This window comes from Mirounga angustirostris, unplaced genomic scaffold, assembly GCF_029215605.1.
Source record: "Mirounga angustirostris isolate CCGP_5_RB_7025 unplaced genomic scaffold, mMirAng1.0.hap1 SCAF_8, whole genome shotgun sequence".
Classification (NCBI taxonomy): Eukaryota; Metazoa; Chordata; class Mammalia; order Carnivora; family Phocidae; genus Mirounga; species Mirounga angustirostris.
Window position 1 is genome coordinate 4481889 of NW_026991716.1, and position 20337 is coordinate 4502225.

A 20337-nucleotide genomic window follows, 5' to 3' on the forward strand; every position below is an offset into this window, starting at 1 on the left:
CGGCCTGCAGACCCAGACCATAACCTTCGGCTACACTGCTGCGACCCAGACCCTTCATACCACGGGAGGCAAAGGAGCTTCTAGTTGTCGTCCCAGGAATGACAGCAAACGCCTCCAAATGAGGCCACTTCCCATAAACATAATTCCTGTAATCAGCCAAAACACTCTGTGGTCCTAAAAGAGAACACAGAGTTAATTTAAATCACAAAAGCTCAGGTTCCTTAGCAATACAATTCCCATACTATGGTAGCCCCAGAGCTTAAACAAGCCTTTTTTTTTTTTTTTTTTTTAATTTAAAGATTTTATTTATTTGACAGAGAGACACAGCGAGAGAGGGAACACAAGCCAGGGGGAGTGGGAGAGGGAGAAGCAGGCTTCCTGCAGAGCAGGGAGCCCGATGCAGGGCTCGATCCCAGGACCCTGGGATCATGACCTGAGCCGAAGGCAGATGCCCCTAACGACTGAGCCACCCAGGCGCCCCTTAAAGAAGCCTTCCGTTGTTTGTACAGCTCTTTCCTATAGAAAGGACCGAAGAACAAGCCTTGATACCCAGAGAATCAGAGAATAAATTAGAAGGGAAACATGATATAAAAGGGCTTCAATATTTTAAAATCATCTATAAGCCAAACATAATAACCACTTTTACTTTGTGTTCCCTCCCAATCTTCATTTACGTTTATACAAATGTTAATAGTTCTAATCACAGAGGACATACAACTGAATTTAAATTTTTTGCTTATAGGCATAGCTCCTAAGCTGTGAGCTGAGGTGTCCTGGGTATCACAACACCCCAGATTATTTTAAGTTTTCAAGGAAAACACAATGACATCTGCAGAAGAGACCTAGCTACTTCATAAACAACTTGTTAGGTAACAACTTTTGGTCTAGTAATCCTATGAAAAAATTACTAAGACACTAGACACTAAATGCATCATGAACCAAGAAAGTTTGGGAACCTCTGACTTACGGTAAACATTTTTCCTGTCATTTTCAAGCTTGTACTCTTCTGTCAGTGTAATGTTCATGCCTCCGTGGACGGAACCACAGACCCCCCGGTCTACAGCTACCAGCCGGCTATCAACCACAGCCCAGGTAGCTCCAGAGTGGGACCCCCCCTGCCCCACAGCAGTGTGTTACACAAGCGATTAGCTCTCACCGGCGGAAATGCACACCATATATGAAGGAAAAACCCATCTCTTTGGAACATGAACTTAGACATACGTCAGGACGACAAATGCTAACATGCATTAACTATTTTTGGTGAATATATTTCTAATTATCCAAAAAGAGGGCCTAGTTTATTAAGCAAAAATTATGTTTAAATGAGATTTAGAAGAATAGACTACTACTGTCTTTGCTGTAGACTGGTTCCACAATCCACCTGTGAATAAAAATTTGAGAATGCCAAAATGTGATAAACCAGGGGGGTTAAGTTCCAACCAAGTTTGAAATTTCAAACACACACAGAAATTGTGGGAAGATGGCACAGTAGGAGGACCCGAAGCTCAACAGGTACAACCAGACGACACTCACATCAGTGTAAACCCAGAAAAGGACCTGAAGACTGGCAGAACAGACTCCACAAGTAAGTGGGAGAAGGGGCCACATCCATGAGGGCAGAAAGTACGGAGACCTGGTGGGGAGCTAAATGAAACTGTGGGGCTGCCCACCGGAGGAAGGAACTTGCCAGCACAGAGAAGGGGGAGCACCAGACTATTGCACTGGGAGACGACTAGCCGTAACATCTGGCCTTGAAAACCAGAGGGGCTGAGTTCCGTGAGTTTTTACAATCAGCAGGACTTAAAACTTGGAATTTTAAAAATCACCAGGCTCAACTTCAGGAGAGCGGAGAGGCTGAGAGGAAACTGAGTCCCCACCATTAAAGAGACAACACAACTAACAGCCTGGGGAGATACAGCAGAGAAGCAGCAGTTTGAAAAACACCTGGGGCGTACAGTGGGAGAGTCGTTTGCTAATCTCAGAGTGTTCTGGAGAGACAGAGATCTTGGGAGACGCCTCCAGGAACAAAGGACCTGCAGGTGGTATCCACTGCCCCCCCCCCCAGCTGCCTGGGGGAACTAGCAGCATTTGCTTACACTGCACCCAACTTCCCACCCCTGAGCTTCCCATCCGCAGCCTCCAGCCAGGCCTGCCTCAGTCCCAGCTCAGGGTCCCATCCCCCAGAAGACCCACACAAACCTTGCTAATACCGAGCCTCCCACACCTGGGGGGTGGGGGTTTGCATCCACCCCTCCAAAGCAAGAGCCCATCAAATGCAGCACCCCCAGCCTGGCACATGCAAGCTGCCCCCATAGGGGCCAGCACCACTCCAAAGCACCTCCTGCCCGGGAGAAGGGAAGCTAACCACACACTGAGTGTGGCCCCCAAGGTGGGCTAGGGGCAGCCAGCTGGTCAGACTGCAGGCCCTGACCACACACACAGGCTTCTCGGGGGACAATGCAGGGAAGGCACCCTGCAGTTTGGTGCTTTCGCAGCTCTGGCAAATGCCTGCTCTGACCCAACCGAAGCCCGAGGTGGCCCCGGACTGACCCGTTACCACCACAGGGAGCAGGAACAGCCACTGCACACACGTGGCCTGGCCACACAGTAGGGTGCACACAGCACACAGAGAACAGCCCTGAAGCACCAGGCTCTGGTGAACAGGGGACCTTGCGCTGCAGGCAGAAAGAACTTCTTTCCCCTGAGGCCACCACCTTCAAGAGCAGGAGACACAGCTGACTCTCCTAACACGTGGAAACAGACACCAAGAGGCAGACAAAATGAGACAAAGGAACATGTCCCAAGTGAAACAACAGGACAAAGTCACAGCAAGAGACCTAAGTGAAATGGAGATAAGCAATATGCCTGATGGAGAATTTATTTATTTATTTTTAAGATTTTTTATTTATTTATTTGACAGAGAGAGACACAACGAGAGAGGGAACACAAGCAGGGGGAGTGGGAGAGGGAGAAGCAGGCTTCCCGCCGAGCAGGGAGCCTGATGCGGAGCAGGGTGCCCGATGCGGGGCTGGGGCTCGATCCCAGGACCCTGGGATCATGACCTGAGCAGAAGGCAGAGGCTTAACAACTGAGCCACCCAGGCACCCCCTGATGGAGAATTTAAAGTAATGATCATATACTCAGGACTTAAAAGTGGAGGACATCAGTAAGGCCCTTAATGAGATAAGAACGAACCATTTAGAGATGAAGAACACAATCAATGAAATTAAAAATATACTAGATGGAATAACTAGTAGACTAGAGGAAGCAGAAGACCTGGAGGACAGTCATGGAAAGTAAAGCTGAACAGGTGAGAGAAAAAAAAAAATTATGCAAAACAAGAACAGACTTAAGGAACTCAGTGGCTCCATCAAGTGTAGTAACACTGGCATTATAGGGATCCCAGAAGGAGAAAAGGGGGCAGCAAATTTATGTGAAGAAATAACAGCTGAAAACTTCTAGAATCTGGGAAAGGAAACAGAAATCCAGATCCAGGAGGCACAGAAATAGCCCAACAAAATCAACCCAGGAGATCCATGCCAAGACACATAGTAACTGGGGCACTGGGTGGCTCAGTCAGTTAAGAGCCTGCCTTCAGCTCAGGTCATGATCTCAGGGTCCTGCTCATCAGAGTTGGCTTCTCCCTCTCCCTATTGCTGCCCCACCCAAATGCTCGCTCTCAAATAAATAAATAAATAAAATATTAAAAAAAAAAACACCGAGGGGCACCTGGGTGGCTCAGTCGTTAAGCATCTTGCCTTGGGCTCAGGTCACGATCCCAGGGTCCTGGGATCGAGCCCCGCATCAGGCTCCCTGCTCAGTGGGAAGCCTGCTTCTCCCTCTCCCACTCCCCCTGCTTGTGTTCCCTCTCTCTATCAAATAAATAAATAAAATCTTAAAAAAAAAACAAAACACCTAGTAATTAAAATGGCAAAAAGTGGTGATAAAGAGAGGACTTCAAAAGCAGCAAAAGAAAGACGTTAAATACAAAGGAAACCCCAAGGCTATCAGCTAATTTCTCAGCATAAACTGCAGACAAGAAGGGAGTAACATGATAAATTCGAAGTCCTGAAAGGGAAAAATCTGCAGCCAAGAACGCTCTATCCCGCAGGGCTATCATTCAGAATAGGAGAGACAAAGGGTTTCTCAGAGAAACAAAGGAATTTATCACCACTAAACCAGCCTTACAAGAAATGTTAAAGGTGGCTCTTTGAGTGGAAAGGAGAGACTGTAAGTGAGAGTATGAAAAGTAGGAAACACAAAAGCAGTAGAAATAAGTACATCTATAAAAGTCAGTCAAAGGATGCATAGTAAAAGGATGTAAAGTATGACACCCAAAATGTGGGGGGGAGAAGAGTAAAGAATGGGTTCAAACTTAGGTAACCATCAGCTTAATACAGACTGCTATATGCGAAGATGTTATATACTAACCAGTGGTAACCACAAACCAAAAACCAGTAATAGATATGCAAAAAATAATATAAAAAAAAAAAGGAATCCAAGTGTAACACTACAGAAAGCCACCTAATAATGAGAGAAGAGAGCAAGGGAAGAAAGGAACACAGAAGAACTACAAAAACAACCATTAAAGAAGCAACAAAATGGCAAAAAGTATATATCTATCAATAATTACTGTGAATGTAAGTGGACCAAATGCTCCAATCAGAAGACATAGGGTGAAGAGAATGGATAACAATGCAAGACCCATCTCATGCTGCCTACAAGAGACTCATCTCAAGACCTAAGCTCTGCAGATGGAAGGTAAAGGGATGGAGAGGCATTTATCATGCACATGGATGTGAAAAGAAAGCTGGGGTAGCAATTCTTATATCGGAAAAAAAAGACTTTAAAACAAAGACTGTAACAAGAGACAAAGAAGGACGCTATAATAAAGGGGACAATCCAACAAGAAGATATAACAAGCTGGTTGTTTGAATAAATCAACACAATTGATAAATCTTTAGTCAGACTCATCAAAAAGAAAAATGACTCAAATAAATAAAATCCGAAATGAAACAGGAAATAATAACCACCATCACAGAAATACAAAAGACTGTAAGAGAATATTATAGAAAATTATATGCCAAAAAATTGGATAACCTAGAAGAAATGGATAAATTCTTAGAAACAAATAACCTCCCAAAACTGAATCTGGAAGAAATAGGAAATCTGAACAGACCAATTACCAGCAATGATATTATATCCATAATCAAAAAACTCCCAAAAAATAAAAGTCCAGGACCAGATGGCTTCATAGGTGAATTTTACTAAACATTTAAAGAAAATTATCCATTCCTCTCAAACTATTAAAAAAAAAAAAAATGGAGAAAGGAAAACTTCCAAATTCATTCTATGAGACCAGCATCACCCAGACACCAAAACCAGAAAAGACACTACAAAAAAGAGAACTAAAATCCTCAACAAAATACTAGCAAATCAAATCCAATAATACATTAAAACAATCATTCACCACAATCAATTGGGATTTATTCCTGGGTTGCCAGGGTGGTTCCATATCTGCAAATCAATCAACATGATACATCACAACAAGAGAAAAGGATAAAAACTGTATGATCATTTCAGTAGATGCAGAAAACGCATCTAACAAAGTACAAAATCCATTTATGATAAAAATCCTCCACAAAGTAGGTTTAGAATATACCTCAACATAATAAAGGCCACATATGAAAAACCCACAGCAAACATCATACTGGAAAAACTAAGCTTTTACCCTAAGGAATAAGACAAGGATATCCACTCATCACTTTTATTCGGCACAGTACTGCAAGTTCTTGCCACAGCAATCAGACAACAAAAAGAAATAAAGGCATCTAAATTGGTAAGGAAGAAGTAAAATTTTCACTACTTGCAGATGACATGATACTACAGATAGAAAACCCTACCCTCTGGGGCGCCTGGGGGGCTCAGTCGGTTAAGCGTCTGCCTTCGGCTCAGGTCATGATCCTGGAGTCCTGGGATCGAGCCCCACATCAGGCTCCCTGCTCGGCAGGGAGTCTGCTTCTCCCTCTGACCCTCCCCTCTCTCATGCTCTCTCTCAAATAAATAAAATCCTTAAAAAAAAAAAAACACACCCTACCCTAAAAACGACACCAAAAAACTGCTAGAACTGATACATGAATTAGTAAAGTTGCAGGATACAAAATCAATGTACAGAAATCTGTTGCATTTCTATACACCAATGAAGCAGCAGCAAAAAGAGAAATAAAAAAATCCCATTTACAATTGCACCCCAAATAATAAGATACCTAGGAATGAACCTAACCAAAGAAGTGAAAGACCCATACTCTGAAAACTATAAAACAGTGATGAAAGAAATTAAAAACAACACAAAGAAATGGAAAGACATTCCATGCTCATAGACTGGAAGAACAAATATTGTTAAAATGTCGATACTACCCAAAACAATCTACATCCCTATCAAAATACCAACAGTATTTTTCACAGTGCTAGAACAAACAATCCTAAAATTTGTATGGAACCACAAAAGACCCTGAATAGCCAAAGGAATGTTGAAAAAGAAAACCAAACCTGGAGGAATGACAATTCTGGACTTCAAGCTATATTACATGGCTATAATCATCACCAAGACAGTATGGTACTGGCACAAAAACAAACACAGATCAATGGAACACAATAGAAAACCCAGAAATAAACCCACAATTAATTATATGGTCAGCTAATCTTCAACAAAGGAGGCAAGAATATCCAATGGGAAAAATACAGTCTCCTCAACGAATGGTTTGGGACAACTGGACAGCAATATACAAAAGAATAAAACTGGATCACTTTCTTACACCATACACAGAAATAAATTAAAAATAGATCAAAGACCGAAGTGTGAGACCTGAAACCACAAAAATCCTAGAAGAGAACACAGGCAGTAACTGCTTTGACATTAGCCATAGCAGCTTCTTTCTAGATGTGTCTCCTGAGGCAGGGAAATAAAAGCAAAAATGAACTATTGGAACTACATCAAAATAAAAAGCTTCTGCACAGCAAAGGAAACAACAAAACTAAAAGACAAGCCTATGGAGTGGGAGAAGATATTTGCAAATGATATATCTGATAAAAGGGCTAGTATTCAAAATATATGAACTAATATAACTCAACACCCAAACCCAAATAATCCAATTCAAAACTGAGAAGACATGAATAGACATTTCTCCAACGAAGACATCCAGATGGCCAACAAATTCATGAAAAGACGCTCATCATCACCTATCATCAGGGAAATGCAAAACAAAATTATCAAAATAGCTAAAACGAACAGAAGAAACAACCAGTGTTGGCAAGAACGTGGAGAAAAAGGATCCCTCTTGCACTGTTGGTGGGAATGCAAACTGGAGCAGCCACTGTGTAGAATAGTATGGAGGTTCCTCAAAAAGGTAAAAATAGATCTACCTTATGATCCAGCAATCACACTACCAGGTATCTACCCAAAGAATACAAACACAGTAATTCAGAGAGATACAGGCACCCCTGTGTTTATATTTATAGCAGCATTATTTAAAATAGCCAAGATATGGAAGCAGCCTGAATATCCAAGGACTGATAAATGGATAAAGAAGTGGTATGTGTATATATATATGCGCAACAGGGTATTATTCAGCCTTAAAAAAGAATGAAATCTTGCCATCTGCAAAGACATGGATGCCACTGGAGTATAATGCTAAGCAAAATAAGCCAGAGAAAGACAAATACCAGATGATTTAAGAAACAAAACAAATGAGCAAAGGGAAAAAGAGAGACAAACCAAGAAACAGACTCTTAACTACAGAGAGCATGCTGATGGTTACCAGAGGGGAGGCAGGTGGGAGGGATGGGGGAAATAGGTGATGGGGATGAAGGAGGGCACTTGTGATGAGCACCAGGGGATGTACAGAAGTGCTGAATCACTACATTGTACACCTGAAACTAATATTACACTGTATGTTAACTGGAATTAAAATAAAAACCTAACAAAAAAGAAAAAAAATTACCATTTGGTAACCATGACAGTAATATCTGATTCAGTCATGAATTAATTTTGGATCAACTGATGCCTGTGAAAACTAGAGGGTGAAAATTTGATGAATAACAGGACTTTTACAAATAGTCTCAAAGTATCTCCCTACAAGAAACTTCGTTCCACAGAGAAAAAGAGTAGCTTTACAGGAGATTAAGTTGGCAGACACCACCCTAACCAAACGGTCAAAGTTCCTACCACCTGTGATGGGACAAACACCATGTGCCTCCTGAGGGGACCCTCAACATGAGAGCACACTGACACAGTGCACAGGAAGAATCTATTAATGACGACAGGGTATGAAGGGACAAATTACAAATCTGTACGCTTTGTGAATGGCATGGCCATGAAAGACAAAGACTGAAACACTGGTCTAGATGAAAAGAGGACAACGATGCACACCACGTGATTCAAGATCTTCTCTGAGGTAAAGAGCAGCACCAAGACAAACGCCAAAATCTGTAGAGGGCCCTCAGACTGTAAACCAGCACTGTTTCAATGTCCACTTCCTGATTTGCACATCTGCACTGTGGTTCTGGAGGAGAATGGCCATGTTTTTAGGAAGCATATACTGAAATACTTAGAGGTAACGGGGCATCACATCTGTTGCTTACTCTCAAGTGGTTTTAGGAAAAAAAGGCTGTACATAAAGATAGAATGAGACAGGGAATGTGATACAATGTCAGTGATAAAAGAATCTGGGTGACAGCTCCATGGCAATTCCTTGACTATTCTTAGAAGTGTCTGAAATTATCTTAAAATAAAAAGTAAAAAAAGTTTTTCCTATCTTAGACTTACCATTGTCAATACCAACCCTGTCTACACAGAAGCAGAGACCTTGCACTGATCCAAATCTTGTTCGGTGGGAGCCAATCACCCTGTACTGAGCAAGTAGCTGAACATGAACCACTCACCTCTCATTATAACTGGGTTGCCCTACACCTGGGACTGCATATTCTGGAACTATCAGAGAGGAACATTTAAAAATCCTTTTTTTTTTTTTTTAAATAGGCATTAAGTGAGAGAAAATATTTAAATATAAAATGAAAAAAAAGTATAAAAGTTAGCTTGTAGAGTGTATGTACAGAAACACAATTCTTAACAAAAATGATCTGAAAGAATGACAGGAACTTTTAAAGAGTTCTGTAGCCACACGCTGGGGAATCTGCAAAGGTCTTTAGAAGTTATCTTCTGAGAATTTCAAGGGTTGGGCTATGTTGCACCAGGTTCTTTGGTTACTTCTGAACTTTTTAATAACTTGCATTTGGGCTTAAAAGCCTCCCAACAGATGCCTAACACACTTAAAATAAATCCAAACCCTCACTGGGCTCTACAAATTCAACACCATCTCCCACTTGTCTGCCCTCTGACCTTGTCAGGAGCTTGACAAGCGCAGCCCATTAACTGCTCCAAAAACTACGTGTGTGGACCCCGCTGCTTAGAACACTTTTCCTCCAGACCTTCCCACTTTCTAGTGTCATCTCCTCAGAAAGACATTCTTAACCACCCTATACCTGAGATGCTCCTTATCTCACCTCCTGGGAACATTCTCTATCTCTTCCCCTGGCTTTTTCGTTACGGCACTTACCTCCTAACGTACTGTACGTCTATTTGCTCTCTCCTCTAGGATCACGTAACCTCCGCAGGGGCAGCCCCTCACTGCTGCTTCCCCAGGGCTGAAAGCAGTGCGTAGTCCATAGCAGGCCCCAAAACGTGTGTTTATAAGATGAATGAACGAACGTACGGCATCTATTTTTCTTTCACATCAAGAGCATGAAAATGACCAACACTGACTGTGCCTCAGTGAAGACTGTCCTCGGAAGCGGCCCATAAGCTGGGACGTGAGAGGTAAGCAGAAGCTGGCCAGGCAGGGGAGGTGGGAGCCGAGGAGAGCTGGGGCCAGGAGGCAGCAGGCCTGTGAGGAAATACTGATCCAACGCCCACAGTGAGGGCGAGGCGGCCAGCTTCAGCCTGGAGGTGTGGGCGCACACACCAGGAGCCTGCAGGCCGCGTAGTCTGGATGTTTATTTTAAGGGCTCAAAAACCAATGAATAGTTTTACAGAAGAGTGACCACCAGGTCTGCTTCTTTTACAGACCACTTTTCAGAAGCGAAAGGGGGGTCCTGAAGAGAGAGGACATGGGCTGAACTAGGATGGCAGCCAAAGAGACCGAGGACAGACCTTTTAGATGAATGAGGACACAATGGATAGATGAATGGATAAAGATGTGTGTGGGGGGGGTGTGTGTGTGTAAAATGGAATACTACTCAGTCATCAAAAAAATGAATTCTTGCCATTTTCAATGCTGTGGACAGAGCTAGAAGATATTATGCAAGAGAAGTCAATCAGAGAAAGACATAGGATTTCACTCCTATGTGGAATTTACGAAACAAAAGAGAGAAGCACAGGTAGGGGAAGGGAAGGAAAAATAAAGTAAGATAAAAACAGAGTGAGGCAAACCATAAGAGACTCTTAATCGTAGGAAACAAGCTGAGGGTTGCTGGAGGGGAGGTGGGTGAAGGGTTGGGGTAACTGTGTGATGGGCATTAAGGAGGGCACATGATGTAATGAACACTGGGTGTTATAGAAGACTGATGAATCTGACCTCTACCTCAAACTAATACACTGTATGTTAATTAATTGAATTTAAGTAAAATAAAATTAGGAAAAAAAAAGATTAATGAGGACACAGAGCCAGAGTGTGCTGAATGCATATTCAGATTATTTTCCAGAAATCCTCCAGTAAGATATTTTCTGAAAACACCAGGCTATGAAGATATGAAGAGCTCTGGCAGCTTAGTGTTATATTAATGTGAAAAGGCAGCAAAGTGGAGAGTGTTAAGTCTTGGGCTCAGATCCCAACTGTGATTTTATAGCAAATCACTTCCAATTTCCTGAGCCTATTTTCTCATCTATAAAGTAGGGATAGCACATTCATCTTCTGTGATCTTGCCAAATAAAGCAAGCAAACTACCAATGCCTGGCACATGAGAATTAGAAAAGGAATCCTTCCTTAGCATGGCCTCACTGTGTGATCCTGCTTACCGCCCCCTCGGGGCATGATCCTGCAGGATCACCATCTCATCGTGAGATCCTGCGTCACCACACCCTCACAGCACTGCTTCACAGTGTAATACTGTTTTGTCAAACCTTTTCCATGTGTGGTTCCATTTGTTGAGAAACATGAGGTAACCACGGCTACAGTTATATTTATGTTACAACAGGGTCTAAAAATACTGCCTGAATTTTGAATGAATCAGAGTATACATTTTAATTCACTAGGGGTATATACATGTTAAGACTCTTTTTTTAAAATCCGTTTTTTTTTTTAAGATTTTATTTTTAAGCAATCTCTACTCTGCATGTGGGGCTCGAACCCACAATCCCAAGATCGAGAACTGCATGCTCCACTGACTGAGCCAGCCAGGTACCCCTTAAAATCCATTTAAAAAAAAATGATCTTCAAAACAAAAAATAATCCCTAGATTATTGAAATAATAGTCTCACCTCTTCAAGGGAAGATTCCAAATTCATTCCAAAAGCAACTCCCATTAGTCCAAAGAGAGAAAGAGAGAAGGTTCCCATGGTCAACTGTAGGTTCAACCTCATCATCACATTACGGTGGCTGGAGAGGGGAACACCTTAGATCAGAAGGGCCCACTAACTATACACAGCAAATTCACGAAACCATCTATTAAAGACCACAGAAATTAAATCTACTCCCTTAAAAAAGGACATCTTTCTATGTAGCATTTATAGAGGATAATGATGGTATAACTCCTCCCAAAATGACAGTTCCTTAAAAGCTTTATCACTTCAGAATTCCTTTAATTGTTCTACAGGATACTTTCTTACCTGTCCAGATTGATGAATATGATACTTTGTGAATCGTCAATCAGTACCCTGAGTTCCCGGGTTGCATTGGAAAGATCCTCAGCTAATCGGTAGTAGTTTTCCAAGAGCAGCTCCATCTCTTCCGCATGGTCGATTCCAGCACTGCTCTTTTCACTTCAATTAAGAGTTAACGTAATTAGCATACCCCCAATACACCCATCATCCATTTGGTACGAAAAATTTTCCAAATCCATATATAATATTCAACTACCAATGAAAAAAGTGGCCTTTGTTTTTTCTGTTAGGTGATTGAGGCCAATCAGTGAGTGGCTTTGTCAAGTGGTCCTAAACACTATACAGAGTAAGCTGAGGGCGCAGGTTCTAGTCTACAGGCTAGATGGGTTCACTGTATTCGGTGGCCCCAAGTCGAGGGATTCTCATGCACATATGCACTACCAGTTATAGGAAAATCCACATGTGTAAATGCTGATGAATAAGTGCAAATTAGTGAAAATAAGGCAAAATAAAACTAAAAACAAACATAAAAAGCTTTTGTTTTCCAAGGTAGATAATGTCATTTTCATATATGAAGAAAGATGTTCTTAAATGATGTCAATAGTCATTTTGTGCCTCTTTACTCATGCCTCCCACCCCCTACCAAGGAGAGTAAGTAGGACTGAAGTACTCTGTGAAAGATACTTATAGAGTGTATTAGACGCAGACTGGCCTGATACGCAAAACAAACAAGAGTTACAAGTGTGTTCAAGTTTCCGCTACTATATTTATCTGCTAGAAAACAGCACTTATAATCTTAATTTTTCCTTATTAGAATATAACTAATGTCCCAAAATGCTTAAAAAAATCTGTATAGATTGGGAAACTATACACATTACAGAGGTGTCTCCATTAATTTCTAATACTTGTCTACAAAGAACAAAAATGAAATATTCTGAGTACTTAAAAAGTAAACATTTAACTTGAGTGTGCATAAGAAGAGTAATTTCTAATTCTGTAAGCGATAAAAGGTTTCTAAGATAAGTATTTTTATATTAGACCAAAGCTACAGAATATATGCCAGTGTCTTACTTTTCCTTCACCCCCCTCTCCCTGCACCCATGTGAGTATGTTTCCCTCTCTTCCACTGTACTCCCCAGGCTAAGTTATTCAGATAGAGGTGTGTGCCACTTTGGGGGTCAGTCCCTTGAAGACAAAGGTATGGTTTATATTCATCACAGCCCAGCACAGTGACATGTACACAGTAAACACTCAATATATCCTCTTTAAACTGAATCAGATGCAATACATACGGGAAAATAGTGAAACTGGGGATAAAAAGTGCCTATATTTTCTATTCTGGAGAAAACGTTATGTTCTCGAAGAAGAACTACCCTGCAGAACACAGAAGACTGATCCTAACAAAGTAAGTAACAAAGCAGGATTGTACACTCACAAGACTTGCGGGTCACTCCACTTTGTCAGACACAGTTCTTCCAGCAACTCTTCTTCATCCAAGATCTCCAAAATGGATTCTTTGAAAATTTTAATATCTGTTTCTAACTCTGACAGACTAGAAGAGTAATTGTAGAGAAATGATCAATAACATTAACTTATAAACACATTTCCCTATTAAAAAAGTATCTTTCTAAAGTATCTTATCAAGTAGACCCACTTATATATTCATGGTAAACACCAACTTGTAAAATTTTTTTTTTATATTTACCATGCACATTAAGAATCAATTCGCATCCAAAAATAAAGACCCTAATACTGCATTTCATGCAAAACAGCTTTTCAATAAACATTAGTCTGTGTGCCCTTTTTAGCTCAACTTGCCACCTATGCTACTTTCCTACTTTGAAGGCACAGAGAGAAAACCATTACCATTAGCAAAACCAGTTGGTATTTTTTTTTTTTGTATCTGAATTAATGTTACACATTTTCTATCAGGACTACTAAAAGAGAAGCTTCAGATATTTTTGTCTACCTCCCAAATTGGTAAATCACCCATATTTACCTTTTGCCATTTTGTAGTAAGATGTGCAGTTTGCTTTTGTCTACAGAAGAATGTTTGGGATCCACTAAAGCTTCCAACGTCTCAAGGATCAGTGGCTGCAAAATGCTAAGTTTCCCCTGAAGAGTGCTGATCTAGATAACAACATGACCTTTCATAAGAATCAAAACAATCTTTTTAGAATACTCAGGGTCAGTGAATCCTCTGATTAAACACAGAAATCTGTAATAGCTAGAAAGGCTGGTAATGTTTCAGAACATGGTCAGGGCTGGAATGATTCAAAAATTAGATCTACCAGGTTAAAAGATAACCATGCATAATGCTACCAGGCATTTGGTGGACTGGGAATTAACTCTTGTAAGAGTCTTCCCCCACAAACATTTATTATGAAAAGAATGCAAGATTGATTAAAATAAAGCCTGCCATTCCATGGTTAAAACACATACTTTACACTTGGTAAACAATAACCATGTTCTTTGTAAACAGAATACAGTTCAAAATTCCTGTGAAAAAAATTCTTCCAAAAACCAAAACATAACTTGGGATTTTAAGAAATCACGCAGTGTCAGGGCGCCTGGGTGGCTCAGTCGGTTTAGCATCTGCCTTCAGCTCAGGTCATGATCCCAGGGTCCTGGGATCGAGCCCCACATTGGGCTCCTTGCTCAGAGGGGAACCTGCTTCTCCCTCTGCCTGCTTCTCCCCCTGCTTGTGCTCTCTCTCTCTCTGACAAATGAATGAATGAAAGAAAATCTTAAAAAAAAAAAAAAAGAAATCAATCAGTGTCAAGTCAAAAGTACACTTATTATTTAGGCATCCAGCAGGAAAGCACCGATACAGCTACACCCACTGTTAAAATACTGAAATACTTCCATACCAGTTGGTAAACAGTGTAACAGAATTAAGCAGTGACTGGGGAAACGACAAATGGCATAAATGCCAGCATGTACTACTTACCTCAGCACGAGCTCGACAGAGCTTATTCAGCCCATGTAGCCTGCCACTGACCGCACCTTCCCTCCTTTCCCTCCCCGGCACGTTCCCTGTTCAGGAACTGTGCCCCAACTAGTCACCATCTCCTCGGCTGGTACTAGCTGGTGCTCCTCCCTCATGAACCTGAGCGAGTGGGGGATGTAGCCATTTCCTACTCCCTCGGTACAGCAGGGCAGACGAAAGGAAGGGTCCTGGGTTGATCCAATCCTCACCCACTGCTCATCCTCTTTACCTGCTTCCTTCTCTCACTCTGGTTAGCATGCCCTAGAACCAACTGTTGCGTGCAGCCAGTTCCTGAACAGTACTATCCTGACTACTGGGGAGAAGAAAAGATCATGAACAATTTGTGGGGCCAGGAGGGCAGTGACCACCGTTGTTCAGGGCCTGACAGAGTCCCTGGACACCCAGTAACTATCCACATAATGGGGGAATCATTAGAAGAATTACACCTGGTTCCTATGTCAAAGTAGGTCTCAAACAGTGGCATCATCTAGCGGTCTCCAAGGACTGTACACACAAATCAGAGTGATATGTGAAGTATTAGAATTACTTGAGCTGTAATGTTTATCATGTGTATGCAGTTTTACAACACACAATTTAGTTACAGAATAAAATGGAATACATTTAAAACTTTTTTGATATGTTCTCTTATATCCTATTTAGGATGTTAAGTATTTTGAATTATCAGCCCTAAAATACAGTTATCAAAATTATACAAAGGACAGCCAACTTAAAATGTGCTTAACTGAGTGAATGTCATAGTATGATGCTCAGAGAGACTCTATAAACTGTACCTGGAGACCTCGGATCCATCTGATTGGGTCATACAGCTTCACAAGTAAGTACTTTCTCTGCCCAGGACTCTCACAGATGCTTTTGTTTGGAGGCGGGGTGTGGTTAGGGAAGGTGCCACTGAAATAATACCAACTTGTCTTCCTACTCAACAGCACTTTAAAACAAGAACAAATTCAAGAAGTGAAGTAAGAACAGGCTTACCCAATACTGTAGGAGGGCTTCTGTAGCCCGGAACTCGAAAGGTAAGGGGTGGGTGACAAGCTGTCCTTCCCCAGCCAACTGTGAAGGGAGTTCCCGGAACAGCCATCGCTCTAAATTTAAATTACGATAATCTAATATCAGAAGACACTCTGGAGTTATCACAGCTTTCAAATACTGCAAAAAAAAAAAAAAAAAAATTATCCATATGTACACACAAGCACACACGCATACATGAAAGGTGCAGAGCTATAGGAAAAGAACAACATTCATAAAACAGGGTTTAATACTGTTTTAATTCCGGATTAAGCCTAAACCAAATCATATTAAAAGAAAAAAAAAGACTTTTTTTTTTAAAAAAAGGAAGCCTAAAAATATATGTACTTCTAACTCAATCTCAACACAACTGGAATTAAGCTACATATCAAGACTTCCAGGATAATCAGAAGAACAACAGGGAACAAAGAAAACAAGATAAGGTATTCTTAAGTCATGTATTTGGTAGACTTTTAGAAAAGATTTATAGTTTAATCATGATTACTTTGGCTGAAGTGGGAAAGTTGCTTTTTTAAACTGTCACCAAAACATATTAAGCTAATTTGAAATTATAAAGATAAAACATAGCCTTAGTACTCTAATTTAGAGCACCAAGAAATTAGAAATTTATTCTGAAGACTGGCATCCGTTAAGTGAGAAGAGTAGTCTGTGGCCACTATATTAGTGATATAAAAATTAGAGATTTTTCACATTTTTCCCCAACATATTATGAAAATTTTTCTACATAAAGTTGAAAAATTACACAGTGAACACCTATATACATATTATTTAGACTGTACAAATAACATTCTGCTAAATTTGCTTTATCACACACTTCTCTCTACATCAAAGAGATAATTCTTTTAAAAAATGATCAGGGGGAAATATTATTTTAATTCCAGTATACTTATCAGTGCTATCTTAGTTTCAGGTATACAATATAGTGATTCAGCAATTCTATACATTACTCAGTGCTCATTCATAGTAAGTGTGCTCTTTATTCCCCAACACCTATTTCCCCCATCCCCCACCCACCTCCCCTCTGGTAACCATCTGTTTGTTCTCTATAGTGAAGAGTCTGTTTCTGCCTGTGCTCTCTTCTAGGATTTTTATGGTTTCAGGTCTCACATTTAGGTCCTTAATCCATTTTAAGTTTATTTTTGTGTATGGTGTAAGAAAGTGGTCCAGTTTCATTCTTTTGGATAAGGCCGTCTGGTTTTCCCAGCACCATTTATTGAAGAGACTTTTTCCCACTGCACATTCTTGCCTCTTTTGTCAAAGATTAATTATCTCTGGGTTTTCTATTCTATTCCTGATCTATTTTTGTACTATTACCATACTGTTTTGGTTACTACAGTTTGTAATATATCTTTAAATCTGGGATTGTGATGCTTCCAGCTTTGTTTTTCTTTTTTAAGACTGCTTTGGCTAACTGGGGTCTTTTGTGGTTCCATACAAATTTTAGGATATTTGTTCTAGTTCTGTGAAAACTGCTGTTATTGGGAGGAAAAGATGGTGGTGGAGTAGGACACTAGGCTTGCCTCCTCCCACCAATACAACTAGGTAACTATTAAACCATCCTAAGTACCCCAGAAATCAATCTGATGATTGGCAGATCAAACTCCACAACCAAAAGTAGAGGCGAGGCCACAAAGAAGGTAGGAAGGATGGAGCTGCAACGTGTAGCCGAGGTGGTGGGGAGGGAGCCATGGCTGCAGGGAAGGACACGAGATAAACTAGCACACAGGACAGCGCACAGGAAAAACAAATCCCTGCAGCAACTGGCTTGAAAAGCAGGAGAGCCTGAATTTCATGAGTTCTTGTAACCAGTGGGGCTTAAAGCCTGGAGTTTTAAAGGTCAGCATGCTTAGAGCACAGAGGACACTGGGGCAGCTCTTGGAGAAAAGGAAGGGCAAACAGACCTTGGACATACAGCATGGAAACAGCAATCTGAAGAGCACCTGGGGCACACAGTAGGGAAATGCTAGTTGCTCATCTTGGAATGTGTCCCAGAGAGGCACCATTCATGGAGAGACCACTCTAGGAACAAAGGAACAGGTAGGCGCCATTTCCCTCCCCTGCCGCTCAGCATAAACACAGAGGCACCTGCAGAAACCAGCCTAGCAGTGACCCTCGCTACCTAACTCACTTATACCAAGTCTCACCACCCCTCGCTCTGGTGGAACAGGTCGTCTCAGTCACGCCTGTCTCAGTCCCAGCACAGCAGGCCCCCTCCCCAAGAAGACCAGCCCAATCCCTTGCTCATACTGCATCTCCTGACCCAGGAGTTTCGTGAGGCCTTAGTTTTCATGGCGGTAGCAATAGCTCTCATTTCACAAGCAGACCAGAGCACACCTAGTTAAAATGTGCCACATTCAGGCTAGGGACCAAACACTGTCCACAACAGGCAAAGAGAGCCTCTGCAGATGACTGGCCTGAAGGATAAAGTGGCCAGGACACAACAGAAGAGCTCTCCCAGCACACACTGGAGATACTCGCAGAAGTGCCAGGCCCTGGGAAACAGGGGACACTACACTGCAGGAACTACAGGACCTCTTTTTCATAAGGCCATTATCTTTAAGAACAGGAGACGTAACTGACTTTCCTAACGCACAGAAGTAGGCACAGAGACTTAGACAAAATGAGAAGACAGAGGAATTTATACCAAATGAAAGAACAGGACAATGCCACAGCCAGAGATCTAAGCAAAGCATACATAAGTAACATGCCTGATGGAAATTTAAAATGATGATGATCATAAGGATACTCGCTGAAATTGAGAAAAGAGTGGAGAACACCAATGAGATCCTTAATGAGATGAGGAATAACAAAGAGATAAAGGGGTCAATAAATGAGAAACATTTCGCTTGATGGAATGAAGAAAAGGCTGGAAGAAGCAGAGGAATGAATTAATGACCTAGAAGACAGAGTAATGTAATCAAGCTGAACAAAAGGGAGGAAAAAGAATTATGCAACAGGAGAAGAGACTTATGGAACTCAGTGACTCTATCAAATGTAATATCATTCATATTGTAGGAGTCCCAGGAGAGAGAGAAAACTGGGTAGAGAATTTACTTGAAGAAGTAACAGCTGAAAACTTCCATAATCTGGGTAATGAAACAGATATCGATTCAAGAGGCAAAGAACTCCCAACAAAATCAACAAAAGCATATCTACACCAGACATACTGTAATTAAAATGGCAAAATATAGTGATAAAAAAATATAAAAAGCAGCAAGTCAAAGATGATAGTTACATACAAAGGAAACCCCATAATGCTATCAGCAGATTTTTCAGCAGAAACTTTCCAAGACAAAGGGGTGGCATGATGTATTTTAAGTTCTAGATGGGAAAAACCTGAAGCCAAATATACTTTATCCAGCAAGGCTATCATTCAGAATAGGAGAGTGAGAGGTTCCCAGAGAAACAAAAACTAAAGGAGTTCATGACAACTAAACCAGCCCTGCAAGAAATATTAAAGGGGAATCTTTGAGTGCAAAGGAAAGACTACAAATGACAGTATGAAGTTTAGAAACACAAAAGCAGTAAAAATGAATATACCTATAAAAAATCAGTCAATGAACTCAAAAATGAAAGGATATAAAATGATACCATATACCTAAAACTTGGGAGGCAGGGGGGAGAATGGTTCCAAACTTAAATGACCATCAACTTCATAAAGACTGCAATATGTAGATGTTATATACAAACGTAATGATGACCACAAGTCAAAACCAATTATAGATATGTAAAAAAATAAAGGACTCCAAGTCTATCACTAAAGAAACCCAGCAAACCATGAAAGAAAGACAAGAAAGGATCAGAGAAAATCTTGAGAAACAACCACAAAACAATAAAGTGGCATAAATACATTTCTACCAATAATTACTTTGAATGTAAGTGGACTAAACATTCCAATCAAAAGACATAGGGTATCAGAATGGATTAAAAAAACAAGACCAATCTATCTGCTGCTTACAAGAGACTCATTTTAGACCTAGACAGATTGAAAGTGAGGGGATGGAGAAGCATTTTTCATACAAATGGAAGTGAAAAGAAAGCCAGAGTAGCAATACTTTTATTGGACAAAATAGACTTTGAAACAAAAACTGTAATGTGAGACAAAGAAGAACACTATATAATAATAAAAGGGACAATCCAACAAGAAGATATAACAATTGTAAATATTTATGCACCCAACATAGGAGCACCCAAATACACAAAACAGTTAATAACAAATATAAAGGAAGTAATTAATACTAATACAATAATAGTAGGGGGCTTTAACACCCTACTCACATCAATGGACAGATCATCTAAACAGAAAATCAACAAGGAAACAATGGCTTTGAATAACACACTGAGCCAGATGGATTTAACAGATATATACAGAACATTCCATCCTAAAACAGCAGAATGCACATTCTTTTCAAGTGTATGTGGAACA

At 40.8% G+C, this 20337-nt stretch overlaps 1 protein-coding gene across 3 annotated transcripts in view; it reads right to left on the reverse strand.

The window, feature by feature from the left end:
- MRS2 (magnesium transporter MRS2) overlaps nucleotides 1–20337 on the reverse strand; it is a 33263-nt gene that overhangs the window by 2097 nt on the left and 10829 nt on the right. For all 3 annotated transcript variants that reach the window (XM_045866297.3, XM_064597096.1, XM_064597097.1), the window contains 6 exons: nucleotides 15858–16031; nucleotides 13875–14005; nucleotides 13311–13427; nucleotides 11882–12034; nucleotides 11534–11651; nucleotides 61–174 (listed from right to left, as the gene is read on the reverse strand). In XM_045866297.3, the coding sequence (XP_045722253.2) occupies nucleotides 61–174; nucleotides 11534–11651; nucleotides 11882–12034; nucleotides 13311–13427; nucleotides 13875–14005; nucleotides 15858–16031 (807 nt within the window). The remainder of the gene's footprint in view (nucleotides 1–60; nucleotides 175–11533; nucleotides 11652–11881; nucleotides 12035–13310; nucleotides 13428–13874; nucleotides 14006–15857; nucleotides 16032–20337) is intronic.